The sequence below is a fragment of the Parus major genome, chromosome 1 (genome assembly GCF_001522545.3).
Source record: "Parus major isolate Abel chromosome 1, Parus_major1.1, whole genome shotgun sequence".
Classification (NCBI taxonomy): Eukaryota; Metazoa; Chordata; class Aves; order Passeriformes; family Paridae; genus Parus; species Parus major.
Genome location: NC_031768.1, coordinates 24,442,053 through 24,463,105, shown reverse-complemented (window position 1 = coordinate 24,463,105; position 21,053 = coordinate 24,442,053). Strand labels below are relative to the sequence as shown.

General features: G+C 39.2%; 1 protein-coding gene across 4 annotated transcripts in view; it reads right to left on the bottom strand.

Annotated features, from left to right (window-relative positions):
• Positions 1 to 21,053, bottom strand: part of ARHGEF7 (Rho guanine nucleotide exchange factor 7) — a 102,930-nt gene that overhangs the window by 68,681 nt on the left and 13,196 nt on the right. For 2 of the 4 annotated variants that reach the window (XM_015628746.1, XM_015628765.3), the window contains exon 3: positions 3,071 to 3,155. Coding sequence is in view for 2 of the 4 variants with exons in the window: in XM_019006824.2 (XP_018862369.1) it covers positions 3,071 to 3,155; positions 5,309 to 5,314 (91 nt within the window). In the remaining 2 variants the exon portion in view is untranslated. Of the gene's footprint in view, positions 1 to 3,070; positions 3,156 to 5,308; positions 10,624 to 21,053 lie in introns of those variants that run through there. The other 2 variants (XM_019006824.2, XM_015628736.3) reach the window with 2 other exon arrangements.

Sequence of the window (21,053 nt, the reverse complement as noted above, 5' to 3'; positions counted from 1 at the left end):
TGCTCTCCTGGCTTTTATCCCTGTTACTCTCTTTCCTAGTAGTTTGCTTTTCTTCCATATTGAGGTAAGCATACAACTGTAGTCTCATAATAGTTTCAGACTGAAGTACACCATGATTATGCAAATCCAAATTATTTTTTGTTCAAAGGAATAACATATAATATGATATCATATACAGGGTTCAGATCCATGTACATCAGTGGATAAGGTATATTTCCTGTTCCACAACAAACCTGAGGAGACAACTCAATTCATCTGAACTGGCAAGTCTTTAAACTTCAGCACATCCAACAGCAGAAGAGATGCAGGAGGAGGGAAAGGGATTGAGAACAAACAGCAGTGTTGACAAAGGATGATCTAAGTCTGCAGAGACTGAAAGGAAAACATCTTCCCCACTGCATCTTTTTAAATGACTCATTGATAGCCTTCAAATATCACCGTCCTTCAAAAAAACCCCATAAATCTACACTCCCTAGTCAAGTAGTGCAATACTAGAACTATACATATTAAATTGAGTATTTTGTATCCATAGCATCCTCACACATTGAAGTAATAAAAGACATCACACTTTGTGAAACTGCTTTCCTAAAAGCATTTAAAGGCTGCAGTATTAAGAGAAACACTGTGATTATAGTCCATTACAAAAAGGTCATATATGACATGTTTTCACAGGCTACCAGGAAGGAAGTGGGATTGGATTATACCCTTAGTTTGTAAATCATAACTATATGGATAATACTAATGCTTCCAGAAACCTTTAAGTTGCCATAACCATCATTACCTAATAGAGTATAAGGATTAGAAGTAACCTGAAACATCTCCATATCCAGCTTGCTATGTTTCCTAAGTGCAGTCAAGTTCGAGGACTGACAGCCATCTAATTCAGAATTCTACCTTGATACATCTTGCTCAGAACAACAGAACCAGGTTGACTTATGACAGTGTGTTGCAGCTTCTGGGCAGCTCTACAACACTACCTAAAATCTAAGTGTGGAATGATTCCTGAAATATTCTAATTTCGCAGCAGCAGAGGTAATACACCAATACAAGAGCATCTTTTTAGGCTTGAATTAGAAACTGCATGTATCTGAGGTAAAAACAAAATTATTACAAACTACATACAAATTTAAGTATTTTCATCATTAATATCTGAATACTTTCAAATCAATCTGAAATGATGATACATTTAAAAGGCTTTCAAACCCCATGTATCCATTAAGTTTCTATTAAAATACCTAATAAACAAGTTCAATGAATTTCTCCATGGTATTACCATTATCATAATGATATTACCATTATCAAAAAAAAAAAAAAATCAACTCCGCTACTAAAAACTCAAGAATCTTGAATGGCAACAGAATGTGCATGTTTAATAAATATTAATTTGGTAATTCCCTCACAAACTTCATTTTTCCACCCTTTTAAAGATTTACAGTATTTGTAAAACCCTTTCTTCCTCATACCACTATCTCAACTTTGCTATACCAGTTCCTCTCCCCTCATCTGTCTACAAACAGCAACTGCTTCCTTGATCCCACCACTCCAGAGATTAATACCTTGATGGAGTGAAAACCCACAGAAGTCTTTCATCAGTAACCATGGCCATTACTCACATTCCTCATATTGTAGGAAGGCCTATCTCAGAAGATCCGTGTATGCCTGAAATTCTTGCAGATCCACATGAGGATCTGAAAGCCATCTTCCAATACTAGAGCAGAAACAGATAGTCTAAAATGCCTGCTACACAACTGCCCAGTTGAAAATGTTTGGAAAATTGTTTGGAAGAACAAGAAGGTTTATGCTTGCTCCTTGGAACGAGACAACACCACAGTTTGCATGTGGCTTTGATTTTTGGTTTCCACACCACCACCACATGCCCCCAACTGTGAAAGGGAATCAGCCCAGGTCCCTTCTAACCAGTTGTGGCTTTTTGAAGTGGGCATTAATCCATAGACATCTGGACAAAACAGCCACACACACTTCTCCACATTAATGGCATCAAAGGCAGCAGTGGCCTGTGTACAGCAGTTTTAAGTATGTACTGCACTGGTTTGCATTTGCACTTACACTTGAGATGAGAGGCAGTATCTTTAACTGGTCTAAACAGCTTCAAAGGACTTAATGGTATTACTCTATGCCCATTCATTAAAACTAGATTTGGTTGCAAAACTTAATTTTAAGGGGTGCTTTCTAATGCAAGGAAAAAAGCCACCAAAACCCCAAAATCTCTCTGGAAACAGACCAGAGAAGTATTATGAATGTGACAAGATACTTATCTCATTGGTATTAAATGAAGTAACTCTTCTGCATCACTGACTTTCTATCACCTTCCTTTTCTTCCTCACACAAAAACTGACACATTATGGTTCAATTTTAGACTCTCTCTCAGACTCTGACCTGATGATCAGTACTGAAACTTGCTGCTGATGGTGGAACAGGAAGAAACCCAAGGGGCCAATGTTAACATTTCCTGACTGTCTCAGGGTCCAGTTAGCATAATTTAGCACAGCCTCAGCCTACAATGATGGATGGACACCTCTCACCTGTCTGCTATTTCTACAGCTCTCTCCCCTCCCACCAAAGAGCTTGAGGTGAGTGGTCCATGACTTCTAGCTGCTAAATGAATTAAATAGCAGCTTAAGGGGTCAAAGACATTTGATATCCTTTTGTTATTGGCAAGAAAAAATAACACTGGGAAATGTAGGCTGGGGAGGGCAAAAATGCTGCCAAGCTGTTCAAGTAGGAGAATGACAGAATGGAGCAAAAGTCAACTTTAGTATTTCAAACTTGGAGGACAAAAAAAAACAACCTAAAAATGGGCCCTTTTTCTACATTGCTTGCCCACTTAAAGGTTTAACCTTAGCTCTACCACAAAGCTTCCTTCTGCAGAAGACATGACTAGAGAACCCAGAGCCACTGCAAAGTTCCAAAAACATGACTTCAACAAAAGTTTTTTAAAAATGCTGCATATGTTCACCTCATCATGGGTACAGCACAGGTATAAATATACACCAATGCAAGGTGAAAGTAGCATTAAGCCAGCACAAGACAGAGCAGTCAGTCTACTTACCTGCAGTCACCTTATTTAAAGCCACAAGAGAGCTAAGAACTTTGCTGAAATTCTGTCCCTGATACAGGTCATTTGCATCAAAAGTCTGAAAAAAAACCGAAAAAACATTAGTTAAGTCTTAGAAACAAGCCTTTAAGGTTGTACATACAAACCACAACTGCAGAAGCTATTGCATGATCAAGGTATCAGTCTTTTAGTGTCTGTTATGAACCAATAAAATTGGGGGGCAGGGGGGGTCTCTCCTTAAAAAAAAACAGTAAAAAAACCCAACAAACTATGATACTTTTAAATGGAAAGATAATATAGCAACTGCTGCATTTGAAAAAAAATGAAGAACAGAGAAAGTAAAAACATCAAGTATCATTTAAGTTACAAGAAAGTTGAATAAAACAAGTATCAGAAGTTTTCCTAAGGCATTTTGGCCAAAAAAAAGTTACTGGGTACCATTACTCTTGGCATACTCTTTTTTTTCTGTAGCAGTGCACAGGCATTGTACCTGATTTTTCATAATGTACTTTGAAACTAACTACAAATACTTTAACAAGTACTAAAACCTACATGCTATCTCCTTACAAGACAGAGAGGAAAGCAGCATTATTGAACATTAATGAATTTTAAAAATAATTAAATAGGTTAGATCAAGGATGAGGTTTGTGAAGGGGGTGGATGAAAGGAGAGGTTTCTTTTATTTTTATTTTTTAACTGTGGTAAGGCAATCCAAACCTTGAACTATCTTGCAGAAAACACTGCAGCAACTCTCAAGCACTGGGTGATGACATTAAACATCTGGAGTTTTTTGGGGAAAAGAGGACTTTTTTTAAAAAAGGAAAAAACCCCACAAACCCATAATTGCCTGAGGTAATGGAAACACTCATCCGAAGTCTCATGAAAATAGCTCTTGCAATAGATTCTGCATAGGTTGAAAGGACTCACAGTACTCCTTTGTGTGAGACTAGAAAGCTGACAATAAAAGACAGCTGCTACAGCTCTTCCAACTGATTTAAGAAACAAAAAGAGATTCAGTTTTTTGCAATGTAGCAGTTTTTATCTAAAAAGTCAACAAAAACCTGTTCACTTTCCTGATAACAGACCCATCCCACAGACACTATCAGAAAGTCCTTACCCCAGACAACAGCCTTCACAGGCAGGAGAGGAAAAACTCATAATCCCAGGAGAGAAGCGAGAAAGGAACAAAGAAAGGCTAGTTTAACCCAAGAGAAGCGAAAATGTTAACAAAAGCTATGAAAGTAACCACAGAAGGGGCTGCCAGGCCAGTTCTGACTGGTGATGCAATATCACAGGAAAGGTAGAACAGATTTAGGAAACATTTAATGACCATGTTAGTCAGTAAAAAAAAAAAAACAAAACCAAAACTCGCAAACTCGCAATGCATCCACAATATTTGAGATACCTGCAATCATTAACATGCTCATTTCTCCCCCCCCAGACTGAGGATCATCTCTGGTCTCAGAAAGCAGCAGCTCTAGCTGGGCCGTACAGGTGCCAACATCCCTCAAGCTCGAGTAGCATTTACACAGCTCAGAAAAGCAATGCAACACAACACACAAAGCATCAAGCAGTCAGAATCACACACTAGCATACTCCAAGCAGTTGTTGCTCACATAAATTAAGTCAAATAACTGTTTCAACAAGTTTCCCTGGACTACAGATAATTTAAAAAGACATCTCTTAGTTATTTGAACTGTAAGGAGTAAGGAGAGGCACCAGGGAATTGCCCAGATGTGAATTCTGTACGGCTTTTTCTCAAACACAAGGAATATTAAAAGACTATGTACACAAAAAAAGGCATTAAGGAAATAAAAAATAATCTGATTTAACAAAAAGACATGATAGATTTTATTAACAGCACAATTTAAAAAGTCAAAACCAGGCTGGAGATTAGCTTAACCACTGCTGAAAGTGAAGAAAAAAATTAAGCTTCTATGGAACAAGAATGTCTTAAGAGTGTGAAATTCCCATTGTGACTACACGCTTATTGTGGTAGCTTTTAAATAAGTAATCTTGACATGTGAACAGAATCACAAAAGTCTAGCCCTGATCCTAAAAAAATTAAATACAGACAGGTGCTTAAGCAGAAACCAGAACTGGATCAGAAAAGGACAACACGGGAGAAAGAGAAAGACTAAGAAAGGGAACATTTTAAAAAAGGTTAAAAATTATAGCTTAAACTTACAAAAACTTAAAAACAACCCAACCCTAAATCCATTTTAAGCTCACCTTCATTCTGGATTCTGATAGAGCCAAGAGCTTTCCAAAGTCAGGCTAACTTGAGAACAAAAGGTTGAGAGGAAGCCTCGTTTCCTGCTATGCTCAGACTATAGGGGATACCAAGAACAATTTGATTGGATCATCCCAACACGTATAGTCCATAAAAAACCCGTATCCAGGACATGCATCCAGTCTGCTCCACAGGAAACAACACAATGGGAGGATGCAAGAAACATTTGCTTCCTTGTGATTTTACATGAAGCAATTCTGACAGGAAGCCACCCTCAGCAGCTCATGGCCAGTATTTTCAGCAGCAGCCTACAATACAGGGGGAGAGGGACATAACACCCCCTTCAGAGGGATCTTCTCCTAACACAGCAAATGTTTAAGGAAAAACTAACCTTTAGAGACATAAAAGGTGAGGGAAATAATATCAGCATTCTAAAGTTTTGAGGCTAATTCTTGATTATAAAACCTTTATCTCAAAAAAATTTAACAAAACCAAACCAAAAACCCAAGAAATAAACAACCCACAAAAAACACCAAAAACCAAAAGCCCCACCAAAACAAAATGACAACCAAGCAAAAAACTCCCCTGTCAAACACTTACACCCTTCTTTCATCTTAGCAGAGGTTTGCTCATTTCACAATATAAATGAAAATTTTAACAGAGTAAGAGCATCAAGTAGCCAGAGCAAACAGTGTACTCCAGGTTTTCAAGAGAAGTCTGTCTGACTTGCATGTGGCCTGAAATCTTCATTCTGGTAATATTGGACAAATCAGCTGTAGAACTGACACTCAAAATTTATCTTGATGTTAAAAAGAGTAACTTCTCATTCAGTGACACTGGATGACCAACAATCCCCCTCGACCACACAGCACTCCCAATTCTTCAATTGCAAAAATCAAAGCTAAATTTTGAGAACCAAATATCAAGCAAAATTTATAAAACAAGTTTTATAACACAATATATTACCAAATAATAAGGTCTGCATGCTATATTACCTTCTGTAATACTGGCATAACCCATTTTCCTTATCCCAGCAGAAGCACAACATGAATTCAAATTTGCACATCCTTACAGCTTTTTAAGCCTAAAAATGCAAACACTTAGAAAGGTATTACTTTGAAAATATTAAGATATATCTTTTGAACAGTATGCAGCAGGTATATGTAGACATTAAAAAGGGCTTTTTGGAAAAAAATATTTCCAATATGCCCCCAACTTCCAGGAAAACAAAATTTATAACTATAGAGACTCTACCTGTCATGAAATTCACCCCCTTGTTCATTCAATCCTTACCTTCCACCAAGAGTCAGATTAAACATTAGGAGGAATACAAGAATAAAACCGTCATAAATCAGATCAGATGAGGACCCAGCTAAGCCAAATCTTTGGAACAAGCTCTTTAACCAACACACCTTTGTTTTTAAATACCACAGAATTACCCACATGCACATATGTCCTACATAAGCGTTAAGATGAGAGGAGGAGAATGGGGTGATGCTCAGAGTGGGGCTGTTTGTCTTCCCAAGTCACCACTAGGAGTGGTGCAGCCTGGCTCTCCTGGAGATAGCTGAACATCCATCCACCTGCTCATGGGAAGTGATGGAGTCACTCCTCATTCTGCCTTGCTGGCATGCACAGCTGTACCCATTACACTCCCTTTCTCTCAGCTGGGGAGTTTTCTCTCACTTTTGCCTCTCTGATTCTGACCCCCACCCCAGCAGGGAAGAGTGAGAGTGTGGCTGCCTGGGGCTGGACGGGGTTGAAGCACAACAGTATCCCAGATGGATACTGTGTTCTGAAGGCAGACCAGATCAGGCTAACAGTGGCCTATAAACAACACTGTATAAACAACACTCAGGAGCACTCTGGCACTTTTGGTCACCCGCTGCCAAGGCCTGCCAATTGCCTACCCTCACCCATAGATCCTGGCTTCCCTTTCCACACACCACACTAATTCCAAACACACGAGCCTGGCTTCCCACAACTACATGTGCATTCTCTGCCCCCAGATCTAAACTGGCTACACACTTTATTGATAACAATGTTATAACCTCTTCCAGGTCATTAATGAAATGTTACATAATGTGGTGGATTAGAAATGGCAGCAAAACCCCTACAGCAACATATACACTGGATGGTCATTCTGCATTTGGAATTATAATGAAGTTTATTAATAAAGATAGTTTTTAAACTCACTTCATGAGAGCCATTTTAATTTTTCCATTACTGACATTTCTTCAACACCAAACAAAATGCATTAGAGATTCATTTCATCCACAGTGGCTGTTCAACTACCACATCCACCCTCTGATTTCAAACAAGACTAAAATCTGCATGGACCTGCTTAAACTCCATAACATTCAAAATTCCCTGAATGTATTATAAGGGATATTTTAAGTTATCTAAACCACTAACTCCCAGTGAATAGAGACTTCTGTTCAGTGTTTCTCAAGTAATAGCAATAAGGAAATAAAATTAACATAACAATGCTTATCCCTGCATTATCCCTCCTATCCCTGCAACAACCAGTACCTAATGAAAGGAAAAAACGCTACCAGAGAACCTGATGAAAGAAAAAGGAAATGAGAAAATAAAGCTGAAAATATACCTGGTGAGAGCAGACTACAGCATGCAGTAAGCCTGCAGCAAGATTCTTTTCTTCAAATCAGTCAGTTTCAAGGCCTCAATGTAACCTTCATACCATTTTATTTCCCCCTTCTAGACCTTAAAGTCAGAATTCAGTTACAGAGGAAGTATTTTTAAAATAAAGGTACTTCACCTGATAAAGCAAGGTGTACAACTGGAGACAGGAAAATAAAAATACAAAACAGGGCTAGTTCAGTCAAGCTTTCTTCCAACACACATTTTCTTCAAACGTCTTCTGTGAGCCTTAACTTGCTTGTATCCTTAGACCAGCAGAGCATCAATAAGGTTGTATCTTAACAGTCATAGAAAGTTCATATACCCATTAAAACAGAGTAAAATAGAAACGTCTTCCCTTGCTAAACTACTGCCTTGGCTATACACAGGTACAGTATTCCCAGTGAGTACTGACACTTAAATCATCTGACAAAAATAGGTGACAGCTGTCCTTACAGTACTGCATCATCCACTGCAGCAGCTGAGGAGCTGACTTAGGAGCAGCCCAGGCATCTGTGCAGCACAGATAGGGCGGCTGCTGCTAACCTCACCAGCCAGCCCCAAAATAAGCTGTAACCCCTGAGCTGTGTGTACTAAACCAGCAGGACACTTTCCAGCTCTGTTTTGCAGCCTCAGGGCCCCCTGTGCAAAAGATTACAAGAACATTGGCTCTCTCACCCGGAGGAAATGAAAGGGCACGAGCAGAGTGGCTTGACAAAGCACAGCGTGACACGACAACGTGTCACTCCACCTGTTCCTACTGCACACACTGCAGTGGTTTTGGCCACGGGAGCATGAATAAACAAGTGGTAGGAAAAAACAAGCAGCTCATGTTTAGGAACAGGTGATCGTAAAAAGCACTGAGAATCCCAACACCTTGCTTTGTTGTGCCACCATCCCCGGTGTGGCACAATCCCTGGAGCAGCTGGCAAGAGGAAGCCACGGAGGCCATCCACGGTTCACCTTCCAGTGATGACACCTCATATGCCCAAGCTAAAAAAAAAAAGATCCTGTAGGTAAGCCCACATGCAAATCACAGATTTGTTCATTTATTCTCACATTAGGTCAGCTCTAAGTGGTGCTGCAGCTATTATGCAGCAGCTGCTGCTTGAGCTCTGCATTATCATCTGAAAGCTACAGCAGTGAAAAAAGAGATAAGAAAAGCAGGGAACTATGACAACTGAGAGGAAAGGAAGGGGTGAGGGGAAAAGAGATGATTACAAATGTTTTGGAAATCTCTATGAAGCACACTGTTGCCCAAATGCAGCACTGTACAGCACAAAGGAGAGATAAAAGAAAAAAAAAATTCACAAGAGAAGCATCAGTGGTAAAGAATAAATAAAACTTAAGAGGTGACCCGGAATAAGTTTTGCTGCTCATATAAACCTGTTCCTCAAAAGTAAAAATCTAACTGTACTAGAAACACCACATCACCTAGAAAGCTTTAATTCCTGCAACTAGTAGTACTTTGAAGATATAACATGTTATCTACATGTTAAAAACAAGCAGAACCAGATGTAAAAATGTATATGGAGGTTTGTAGTGTCTGTGTGCATATCTGTGCATGCATGTATCCAGATACACATTTAAAACACAAATCCAAAGAGGACAAAGGTTAAAAAACCTGTTTTAGAGTCCTAAAGCTTTCCAGCTCCAAGAATTTTTCCCCAAACCAGACACATCAAAGAGCTAAGGATTCTACAGAACATTAATTTCAAATACTAAACAACACTTTGCCTAAGCACTTCAAAGTAAACTTCTAAGCATTGCCAAAACTAAACATACACAACCTGTTTTTCATCAACAAAAGCAAAAGTATCATGGAAAAAAAAAAAAAAAAAGAAACACAAATAAATGCTATGTTTCCTTTTGGAGATGAACTATACAATTTCTTAAGCTTTCCAAATCTGTTTTTAGAATGTAACACTGAAAGCCAGTAGCCTCAAATGAGTTCTTTTGTAAGAAATCATAGAAGTTCATATTTTTGAGCATAAACAAAAAACATAGTAGTAGCAAAGCAAGATGTAATTTAAAAAGCAGAAATAGAAAGATTAGCACTGCCTACACTTGTGTAAGAAAACATAAGAACAAGCCTGTTCCAAATTTCTACCTGCACAGCAGACCAGAAACTACATTTATCACACCTTCATCCTAAAACACTTCAAATTGCTTCATAAATTTTTGGATTATAGATAATATCACAAAGTGATAATCTCAGCTGACATAAAGAAAAGACATTCAGTAGCACACAGTATTAATACACAATTGAGTACCATGGCTTAAGGAAGCTCACACTTCTGGAACTACAGGCAAAAATAAAAGTTGTTGGAATTAAATTACCAAAGGAAATCTGATCAGGACACTGAAGCTGAGATGTCTCAGTCCTTGCCAAGGTAACAGGTTACACCTACATGCTTGGCTGAAACACAGCAATTGCATAAGCACCTTCTAGTGCCAATGAAGAGAGGCACCTCAACAGGAAAATTGGCCAGAAATATAATCTGAGAAAGATTCAGCCCAGAAAAACTCACCTCTCTTCCTGGTATACACAATTACAACTATGTAAGCTACTCTCCTAAAATAAATCAGGAAACACAGCTGTGGAAATCCAGGCCAAAATGCAAAGGGAATACTGTGTCCAAGTAAGAAAACACACAGCATTGAGAAAAAGAAAAAACAAGTATGCATTTAGAAATAAATACAGACAGCCCTGCTACCAAGCAGAGTGGGCAGTCAGTGATAAAAATGGTAAAACTTAATTTTCACTAGTAACTGCACAAGGCAGACACTGCCAGTACATCTTATGAACAAGAACATGGATAAAAAGTCATTCTCTTGGGGAAAACCACATGAGCAAGGTAAATGAACTACACTGAAGAGAAGGAAAGCAGCTTTTAGGTCTCACTACTCTCCTCCCAACTCTACCCATCGCAAGAACAAACATCTGCTCCAGGACTGTGAAGCTGATTGTGAGAGTAGACACATCTGTTTCATGAAACCAGTACCTTGTATGATTAGTTCATTAAAGATCAGTGTTGTAGGAGAAAGCCTGTGAAGTCGGCTTTCAGGGATGCCTACAAAACAGGTGCTGGTAATCTGTTTGTCAATAACTTGCAATTACAAAAAACCTAAAGATCTGGCATCACAAATCCACGTGGTGTCTATCAACTGGGTACCTTCCCAGGACTACAATCCCTCTTAGACATGAACAACTGAGAGTAACAGGAGTAGCTGATCCCTTGAGTGGCAGCACTGCTTTTTAAATCATAGTATTAGATGATGATTTTGGGAAGCTACTCCTTCATTACACAGCTTCTGATACTTCAGACTCTTTCAGGCATCTATCCTTGGACCAACCCCATTCAACACTGATGGAGCAGCATGGAGAACATAAGCCTTCCTGAGTTTCAGTTTAGAGCATGTCTTTTGTGCCCTGTAGTACTAGTACTAGCTCACAGGTAGGTATCCCACCTTGTCCTCCATAATCCGTACAAGAATGTTAAATTTTCAAGCAAGCTTACTGCAACAGAATCTGTACACTATTCCCATTTTAGAGGAGAAACATACATTATGGCATCATCATTTTCATACAACTGCAATTTCTTTGTGACTTTTCTTTTTCTCCTCAGTAATAAGTTAAGAAGAAACAAGTTATGAAACAGCCTTAATAAAAGAACAATCTAGAAAAAAAGGTCTCTGGCACAAACTCCTGACCAACACTTCATGCTAACTAAAAGTATTGGAAGCACTGAAAAGAAAAACTGACCTGAAATAGATCCATCAGTCACAGTAGAAATCAAAATGACACAAGAGCAACAATGACAGTGGTTAAGACTACCAAAACAGGATGCCCAAAGGGCCTGGCCAGGGTCTGGAAGTTGTTACTGAACATAAGCACTCAGAATAAAATCATCTCTTTCCCAATGGCTGAACTGAGTAGTGACACAATAAATATTTTAAGGCTCAGATTATACCAGTTCCTAAGAAAGAAGAAGTTGGTATATTCAGGAAACCTTCAACTAGGTTTCAAATGTTACAAAGGGAGAGTCAGCTTCTGGCATACTTGAATTGTAGATTTATTTTCTAAAATAAAAAAAATACACATCAGTTAAACTGTGAACATCTCCATACTCTTACCTAAAAACAGGAAGGATGGCTTGCAACAACTGATTTCAGATGCCTTCTGTCTAGATTCATGTTCTGCCAACATTTCTCAACTAATTTCTGAAGTATCAGTTTAGTTTCAAAAGTCATGTTGTATGGAAAGATGAAGAGAGGCCTATATAATGAAGCAAAAAGCTTAATTTATCTAATGAAAAATTCTGAGAGAAAAAAAATTAAAATAAAAACTAGAAAAAACTGCTTCCAAAATAGAGATTGTTAACCTGCAATCCAAATCTCCATTTGCAAAACAAATGGAGATTTCCACAAAGCCCAAGTACCACAGGCACACAGTAGGATTGCTGAGACAGATTTGCTTCAGAACAGCAGTGTTCAGAGAGACACAGGCACGCCCCAAGCTTGTCAGAGAGCATGAGCTGGAGGTGGGTGAAAGGAGGCATCTTATTGCAAAAGATTTTGTACTACATGAGGTTATTACCTCCTTCCTAAAATAGCCTACTGGCTGTTTTACTACGCTACCACGTGCTCCAACCAGAACCTAAATGCCATCACATGCTCACATTTCCTCTGGAACAAATTTGTGCAGCCAAGTGATCAGATGATGCACACATTCAGCATCAATGGAGAATGAACTACGGACAGAGCACAAGCCAGAAGCACAGACCCACTGACCTCAAGTGCACTTATTTCCCCCACTGCTTATCAGCTTGGGAGTCTCGTTTTGTTGTGAGCATGCATTTTTTCAAAATAAACATATTAACAAAAGAAATAGTAAAATCTTTGTAACATTAAATATGTACTAGTAGCCAAAGAAGAAAGACTGGGGGGGAATTGATATTCTAACAACAGTCAGAAGTTGACTAAGTGTGATTAAATATGTGGAAAAGGAAGTGGGAGAGAAGAATAAAGATAACAAAGAAATGCATGAATTAAAGGGGAAAAATGAAAAAAGAAATGTTATACCTTTCTGGTAAAAAGGGATTTAATCAGAAATCTCAATTGCTTCCTTAATACACTGTGGAAAGTGCCATAAATTAAGAAAAAAGGCTTACTCAATTTTCATATAGCTTGTTGAAACTTTCATTTAATTTAGAATCACAAAATGGAAAAAAAGTAATTCTCAAGTAGTTAGCAGAAATTAACAAGACCAAAAACCAACACTTCAGGTTTCAACAAGAGAAAATTCACTTCAGGACTTCCCTTTTAAAAGTTGATTGAAGAACACAAAGCTGTACGCAATCCCTGAGCTACAGCTCCCCCCAAGCACACCCTTTTCCATCCATACTTTATCATTATGACAGTACTGCCAGTACAAATACTCTTTAAAAAGGGACCTAGGGATGGATCTCTCCCTCTCTCACAGGTACCTGCAACAATGTGATCCAGCACCCTCCACCATTTATTAACACTCATTTTGAAAGAGCAGGCACAGACTTTATGCAGGAAGCAGGAACAAGCCTCACCACCAGCTGCTGTGGTGACCAACCCCTCCTGCCACGGCAGGGCTGGTGGAGCTGCCTGGACAGCCGTGGGACCCAGTGTCTTTGGCCAAGACAGAAAACTGATGCCCATTTAATGCCACAGCCTGGAAGTTGAGGGCAACCAGCAGCTGCCAGGACAGCAGACAAGTCACCTCTCTGAAGGACGAGGCAGACACCTCAGGGTGCATGAGAAACATGAAACACATGTCTAGGTAAAACCATTCCTGCTCAGGATCTGTAAGCCCACAGATCACTGGAAGATTTCAGGAGTAAAATCTCACAGACTTTCTTTCACACCACCTTATACTTCCTTCACTCAGGGTGAAAAAGTGAAATTAAGGGCCATTAAACTCACAGAAAATTAATACAGCAAGTGAAAAGCTTGCTGCAAATCTCATGAACTAAACCAGTCCAGTATCAGACAAGACCAGCACCTGAGACAATTCATGGGAGAGAAATATCCTATCTGCAAAAGGATGCAAAAGGATACATAAGGGACAAAAATAAACAAAAACAAAAAACCTACCCAAACACTTAGCTACAGTCCAGCCACAGCCAATCATCCAGCATCATTCAGTAGTATGTTTCTGTAAGAAATTCAAGCTTAACATTTATGGGAATATCTATACAATTTTCCACATTCCAAACTAATAAAAGATGCCCTCTAGCAGGTTACAAGAAACCGCAAGAACTCAATCCACACCAATTCTGCTTATTCATAGTAATGGCTGGGAATTCAGTAAGAAAGAAATAAAGATAACTTCCTTCAAGAACTAGCTATTGCAACAATTTGATAGTTCTGATTCATCAGGTGATAAGATGGGCTTGGGTAGCCAAGCTAACAAGGGCAGCTAGAGGTGATACTGTGAGCAGGCAGGTCCAACAGTTTATCTTAATTCTTTCTTAACAGTCCCATCTCCACAGTCCAGGGCTCTTCCAGCCTCGTCACCTCCCCCACTGCAGGTGCCTTAACTTCAGTGCCCTCTCCAAAACACAGCCGCTCCCACCCCTACCTTCACAGATCAGTCTCCAGCCCAGCCTCCCCTTGACAGCACACACTGCCTCACCAGTGCTGCCTGGGCCCTGACCCAGCATCCTGATCCAGCAAGCACATCCCCGGTTTCCTACAGCCATCCACGGAACACAGCGAGCCCCAGCCACCACTGGAGCAATGGCAACCATGGAGACAGCCCATCCTATCACCTGAATGCAGGCACCCACTGCTGAGGAGCCCAGGCCCATGGTAGCTGATGCCCTGTACGGTCAGGAATTTGTCTATCCACAGGCACAAGAGCTTGGAATCTTGTGGAAGATTCAGGTATGCTACCTCGTCCTTTTACAAGTTACAACAGTTCAGCGACTGGCCAAGATTGCTTTGGTGTGAGCTCTTTTGCTCATGTAGCTGCTGCTCCTCAACAGCAAGAATTTCTAGCAGAGGGCCATACTCTCCTCCAAGCAGCAGCTAGGAATGCCATCTGTGGACAAGCACTTAAGAAAAATCACTGACAGCCTATTCAGGCCCAAAACCTGCATCTCAGATTTGCCAATAAACAAGAATAGAGAAAGGCAAATATTACATAGTAATACTTCAAGGTTTTTCCCTACAGTTTGTCTCAGGGACTATCTGCATCTAAAAATCTCAAATGGATTTTTTCCATTTCTTTAGTTACTTCATAAATTATGCTATTTCAACTTCTACAAAAATCACAGAAATCATTTGCACAGTTTAGTTACAGGGTGAAGAATCACTTCCTTTCATTTGTTATGACCCTGCCAACCGCTTGGGTTTTTTTGACTAAGCCTTAGTTCCTGTGCAAAGAGAAATAGAAAACCTTTCCACACTCTCCATGCTGCCTGCTACCAAGATCCTATTGACCTCACATATTTATCTCTTCTGTTGACAGAAGAGTCAATTTATCTGCACCTCACACAGACTCAATTCCTTCATTTTCTTGTAACAAGTTCTGTTAAGTCTTGAAATGGCAGACTATTCCATTTCCTTTAAATATAGCATTTCTCCCAAGCATTGCTGTAAATATAATTTATCTTGATGCTACAATTCATAGAATAGTGAGTGACCAAGCCAGGAGTGATTTGTCAGGACTCCATGACACCCGTCAGTAAAAGAATTCAGACACTAAATTGAAATTTTAACTACAGAGAGTGACATAATACTTGGCACAGCCTCAGCAGCAGAGGAATGGAAGGCAGGAAACACGAACCAAACCTTTAAAGATCAAGGAAGGAAAGAAAGGAAGAGATCCAGAGATCTATAGACCAGTAAAGCAAATGGCTAAGCCTGGTAAATTGATAAAAGATATAATAAAATAAAATTTTTTAAAAAAATGATGCAAATCTCACCCAGAATTGGTGAGGTTTGCATAAATAGGGAAAAAGAACAGAATTAATATTGCCTTGGTAGAAGGAAAGAGCCTTTCCAAAAATGCTTCTTAAAGCAATTAGCCAAACGTAGGGTAGTTCAGTTAATAATAATATATCTGAATATCCTTTGAAAAGACAGCACAGTAGGGGCTGGTTTTATTTTAAACAAAGGTAATTTGTTTACCTCCAAGAGGAGCTAGGAGACTCCTCTTGAAGATTCAGAAGAGCTACAGAAGAAACAAATGACAACTGTATACAAACAGCTGCATTTCACTATGAAGGGAATATCAAAAGTGACCCACAGAGATACAGCTTGGGAACCACATTACTCAACACAATGTATCTGCAATTTCACAAAAGGCATGAAGAGAGAACTTTGATGAGAATATCAAATTATTTGAATTAGTCAGAACTTGAACTCACAGAACAGCCACCACACAATGTTGTCAATGGCCAAACACTGAAGTGAGGGGTGAAATCCAGTGTCAACAAATGCAAAACCTACCCAAAGGCAAAATAATAGAAAAAAAAACCCAAAACTCCATCATTATACCTGTACAGAAATAAGCTCTCAATTAGCTATTTACACTGGCAAGTAAAAGATGTCAGTAAGGTAACAACCTCAGGTCATTAATCAGCTGAGTCATGGAGTCCAAGAAAAATAATACTGGCAAATTAGAAGAGACAGAGGCAACAAACTGACTTTTTTTACTATTTCCATAGTATTTGTGTAACCTAAATAAAGCTGTGGTCCACTGTGATACTACAAAACAAGAAAGGGTACAGAGATAGAAACTGTTTAAACCAACTAAATTAGTGCAATAGTATTCACATGAGGAAAAAGTAAATTAAATGTGTCCATCTTGGAAAGAGAAGGGATGTAGTGCAGTACCCTAACGCCATATGAACTCAGATACAGCATGGAGAACATCTCTGACACAAAAACAAAAGCACTCATTGCCACCAGCTGCAGCAGCTGAACAAACGAGGAAATTTATAATAATAAATGCATAATTTAGGCATTGAATTTACTGCCACAGGATGCTGTGAAGGTAAAGAGAGCTCAAAATAGCTTTAGAAAGCTATTTAAATAAGCCATAGAAGGAGTTCCATTGAGCTGTTAAATATATAGGGAAACATCCCTGACTCTACAAGAGTCCTGTAGCTTCTCAGCTAGGGACTGTCAGAAGCTGGAATGATTTAACAGCAGGTATCATGCTCTATTTTCACCATTTTTTTTATTTTTATCTGGGCTTTTTACCCTTTTTTCCAGTCTACTACAGCCCCACATCTCACAAGATAAGGTAAGCTAGCCTTTGATCTGAACTTGCATTGTTATCCTTAGGTCATTGAAGACAGTAAGACTACTATTGCAACACTTTTAATGTCAAAAACCAAGTTAGGTAAAAAGATTTTTATGCTAGTGTTGTTCCTAAAAAAAATCCTCTGTAAAACACTGTTTGAGTAACAGTAATTAGCATTTATTCCCCAAATTTTCAAAACCATGCGTCAAATTTTGTTTCACAATTACTACAGGATTTACAAGTTGAGCTAAGCAATTAAATTGTCATATTGGAAGACACAGAAATATTATGACAGGAGTTACTTCTGAGAAGATAGAGAACATTGTACCTAGCTCTGTCTAACTGCATCCTGTTACTCCAATGGCCAGTGCTGGCTCAATGCCTCCCACAGGTGTGCCCCCACACCTCTCCAGTGTGGGATCTGCTCACAGATCACAGAATCATGGGGTGAGTCACAGAAAGCAGTAGGGCTGTGTCTAAGACTATGGACTATTGGCTTTACCCAATTTCACACTAGCAATCCATAGCCAGAGCAGAAGATGTGCAACAAACCTTGTTCACCACCAAGAGAGGCAAACACATTAATGCTAATACCACTAAAAGCACCACCTAAACACTGACACAATTTTGCACCACTTCAAAATTAGCTAGCAATGTCTAGGCTTAAATGATAGCAAGGAGATGAGCATGAAGAAACAGCTCCAAATATCACTACACCAATACATTGACGTTATTGCACAGAAGTAGCATTTTGTTATAAAAATTTCACATGATACATTAACACATAGTCAAGGCAAGTTTGCTGAGTTAATGGTGAGGCTTCAAGTACAATTGAAACCCTGCTCTAGAAACCATTCTAAACTGAAACTATGATTTACATAATACTTTCAGATAAAAGGATACCAACCAAACCACGTGGATCTACAGCATCCACAGAAACACAAGTCATCACTGTAAAGCCATAAATGCCGTAACACTGGCATTTAGCACAAGTCTCAGGAAAAGCCAAATTAAAAGCACATATAGATCCTTCCCAGATTATTATTTCCACTACACTCCTCAAAAATCCCTGCTGAGATCACTAATGTGACTAACATCAGTCTCAAGGCATCAACATTTTAGCCATGACTCCCAAGTAGAGATCTACTTATTTCCAGAGTCACGTAGCACTGGAAATCTGACTTCTACAAGACATGCTGACTGCAAAACATACTGATTTATTAACACATAATATGCCAATGCAACAAAATAGAAAAGCAAAAGGTCATTTATTAAAAGCAGTAACTAGGGCAGTGATCACAAAGATCCAGCCTCAGAGGAGCACACTCAGAGGCGCTCTGTGCCTGGTAAAAGGAAGCATCACATCCTGTGAGGATAATGGAGTACAATGTGCCATTCTAGAAGCAGGTTAAAAAGTTAGGCCAATCTTTCCAATTGGTTCCAGAAGCATTTAGAAATGTAAAGACATGGTTCCAACAAAGTGGAATTGCTTAAAATTTTTCAGCAAAGTTATCTCAAAATGTTACTGCTACTCAAAATGGTACTGCCAGCATCTTACCTTTATGGACAACATCATCAAGAAAGTGACTTGTGTTCCAAAAAACAAAACAAAACGCTAAATAAAAATTCACCTTCTGTGGGTGAGAAACCCTTCCAAAAACACTGCAAGAAACAATGCAAAGCAAACAAAACACAAGTTAGGACAATATTGAAGTTTTCCAACAGATCACAACTTCTAGTGAACAGTATCAAGAGAACACTTTTTAAACTCTAAATAGTAACACTAGCTCTGGAAATAAACATAAGTTTTTAAAAAACTGACACAAAGTAACTATTAAAAAGCACTTCTTATTTATTTAGAACTGACTGAACGCTTGTTCTGTACTGTCAAACTGCCAAGCAGAATTTGTTTTGCCCAAGCCTTTGCCAAGCTTCTAGAAGAGCCTGCCTTATTTTGCATCAGCTGGGCTGTTGCTCAGTACAACACACCTGATAAAACAATACACATATACTGTCCAGGTACAGTACCTACTCCTCATATTTGGGCCCTGCAACTCATTTAGTTTTATTGTATCCCAACAATAAATCCACCCATGAAGACTGTGCTCAAAGCTTGCAGCAATGGTTTCCACACTACCTTTTACAAGCAATTCCTTTCAGGCAGACATTCAAACCAAAATGCCAAACTTCATGCCACCTTTTAAAATGGAGTTAAGCCATAATGCAGTATCTGTATCATACCAAAGCAATTCAAGTCCTGCTTTGTGGCACTTCACCACCCTAAACTCCATGATTCAAATGCTTCCTGAACAATTTCATTTCCAAGTACTAGAATCCACAGTGTCTTCCAACCTAAGATTATCTCCCTCCCACTGCCACCCTAACTAGTGGCCAATATATTCTGTCAAAAATTCTTCAAGCCATGAGAGCAGGTGAGCAGCCATGCTCTCTCCAAGTTGCTTGAGAGCAAGTTTCTGAATGTCAAACAAGCCACAGTTCACTGCCTGTGAGGAGGCTGCATCTGCTTGCATAAATTCCCTCAGAGAGGCTTTTTAAAATGCAGGAAAATAAAGGAGGAAAGTTTTATGCTGTGATTTCACATCCTTCATTAACTCACAAGAAGGGAACCCAAGGCTTTGTCTTCTGGACTACAAAGCTTCCCTACTCTACAGAAGAAAAATAAGTGCACAAAGATGAAAAAGTTGTCTTAATATTAAAATCAGAATTATTTCAAACAAGCCTTGGTATATCTCACTTCAAGCATCACCACAGTTACTTAAGAGGAGACACTGCCATGAAAATATAATTATTTCCCTTGGGCCATTTATCTAGTGAAGATATTAGTATTCAGTAGGTAGTGAGGACACTCCTTGATGAGATCTGCCTTAACTACTACCAAGAACAGACTGGACTTGAGAGCAATTACAAGCAGCAATTAGAATTCAATCTAGCTTCAGCACTTTCAGTAGTGAAGTAAAACAACTAAGACCCTATTTGAAGGAGTGAGCATTGCACTACATCCCCACAACAGTTAAAGTCTCTTACGAGGCATGAGCAGAGGTCTGGCAAGCTCTACCTCCAAGAAAAGCAACTGCCCAATTAAAACTATGTAAAACAAAAGCTACATCCAGAAATGATGAGGGGGAGCATGCCAAACAAAGAACGACACTGTCAGTAAGAAGTTTCACCTAAATTGAGGAAAGTATTTTTCAGGTGTCTGGGTCAATGTTGTCTTCTTTTGTATCCCTAAAGACTTGATCTCACCCATCACAGGTTATCCTCTAGAGAGGCTTCTGTTGTTGATTATAACAGGAAAGCTCTCCACAATTAACTTTAGCTGGGATCCATGAGACAGTGCTGAAGCCAAGTGGGGGAAAGGCTAGTGTTACAGACACCTGCAGCCTTTCAAAACCCACTTGCTTTAACTACACTCTCCGCTATAAAATTGCACTCTCCCTTTCCCACTAGTTTTTGAGGCCTTCACCCGCTTTGCCATAACAAACCAAGCTGGCTGAAAAATAAACCAATCCAGTTTTTTTCCCTGGAGTAGTTCTCAGCATTTCAAGCACCCAACCAGCACTACAGAGGGTCTCCAGTAAGTAGTTGCAACAGATGAAAAAATACCTTTCTCTTCAATCTGACATAGCACTGACCTTGGAAGCATCAGAAATCAGGGTCAGACAGCTGATGCTAAACAAGGAATGACAGAAATGAGGAAGCAGAGGCAAGTCACTTAGGAAAACATTGCAGAAGGAAGATAAGAACTCAAAACACAAGTGGAAAACCAGAGCCAACGAGAAGAGAGAGAATGGGAG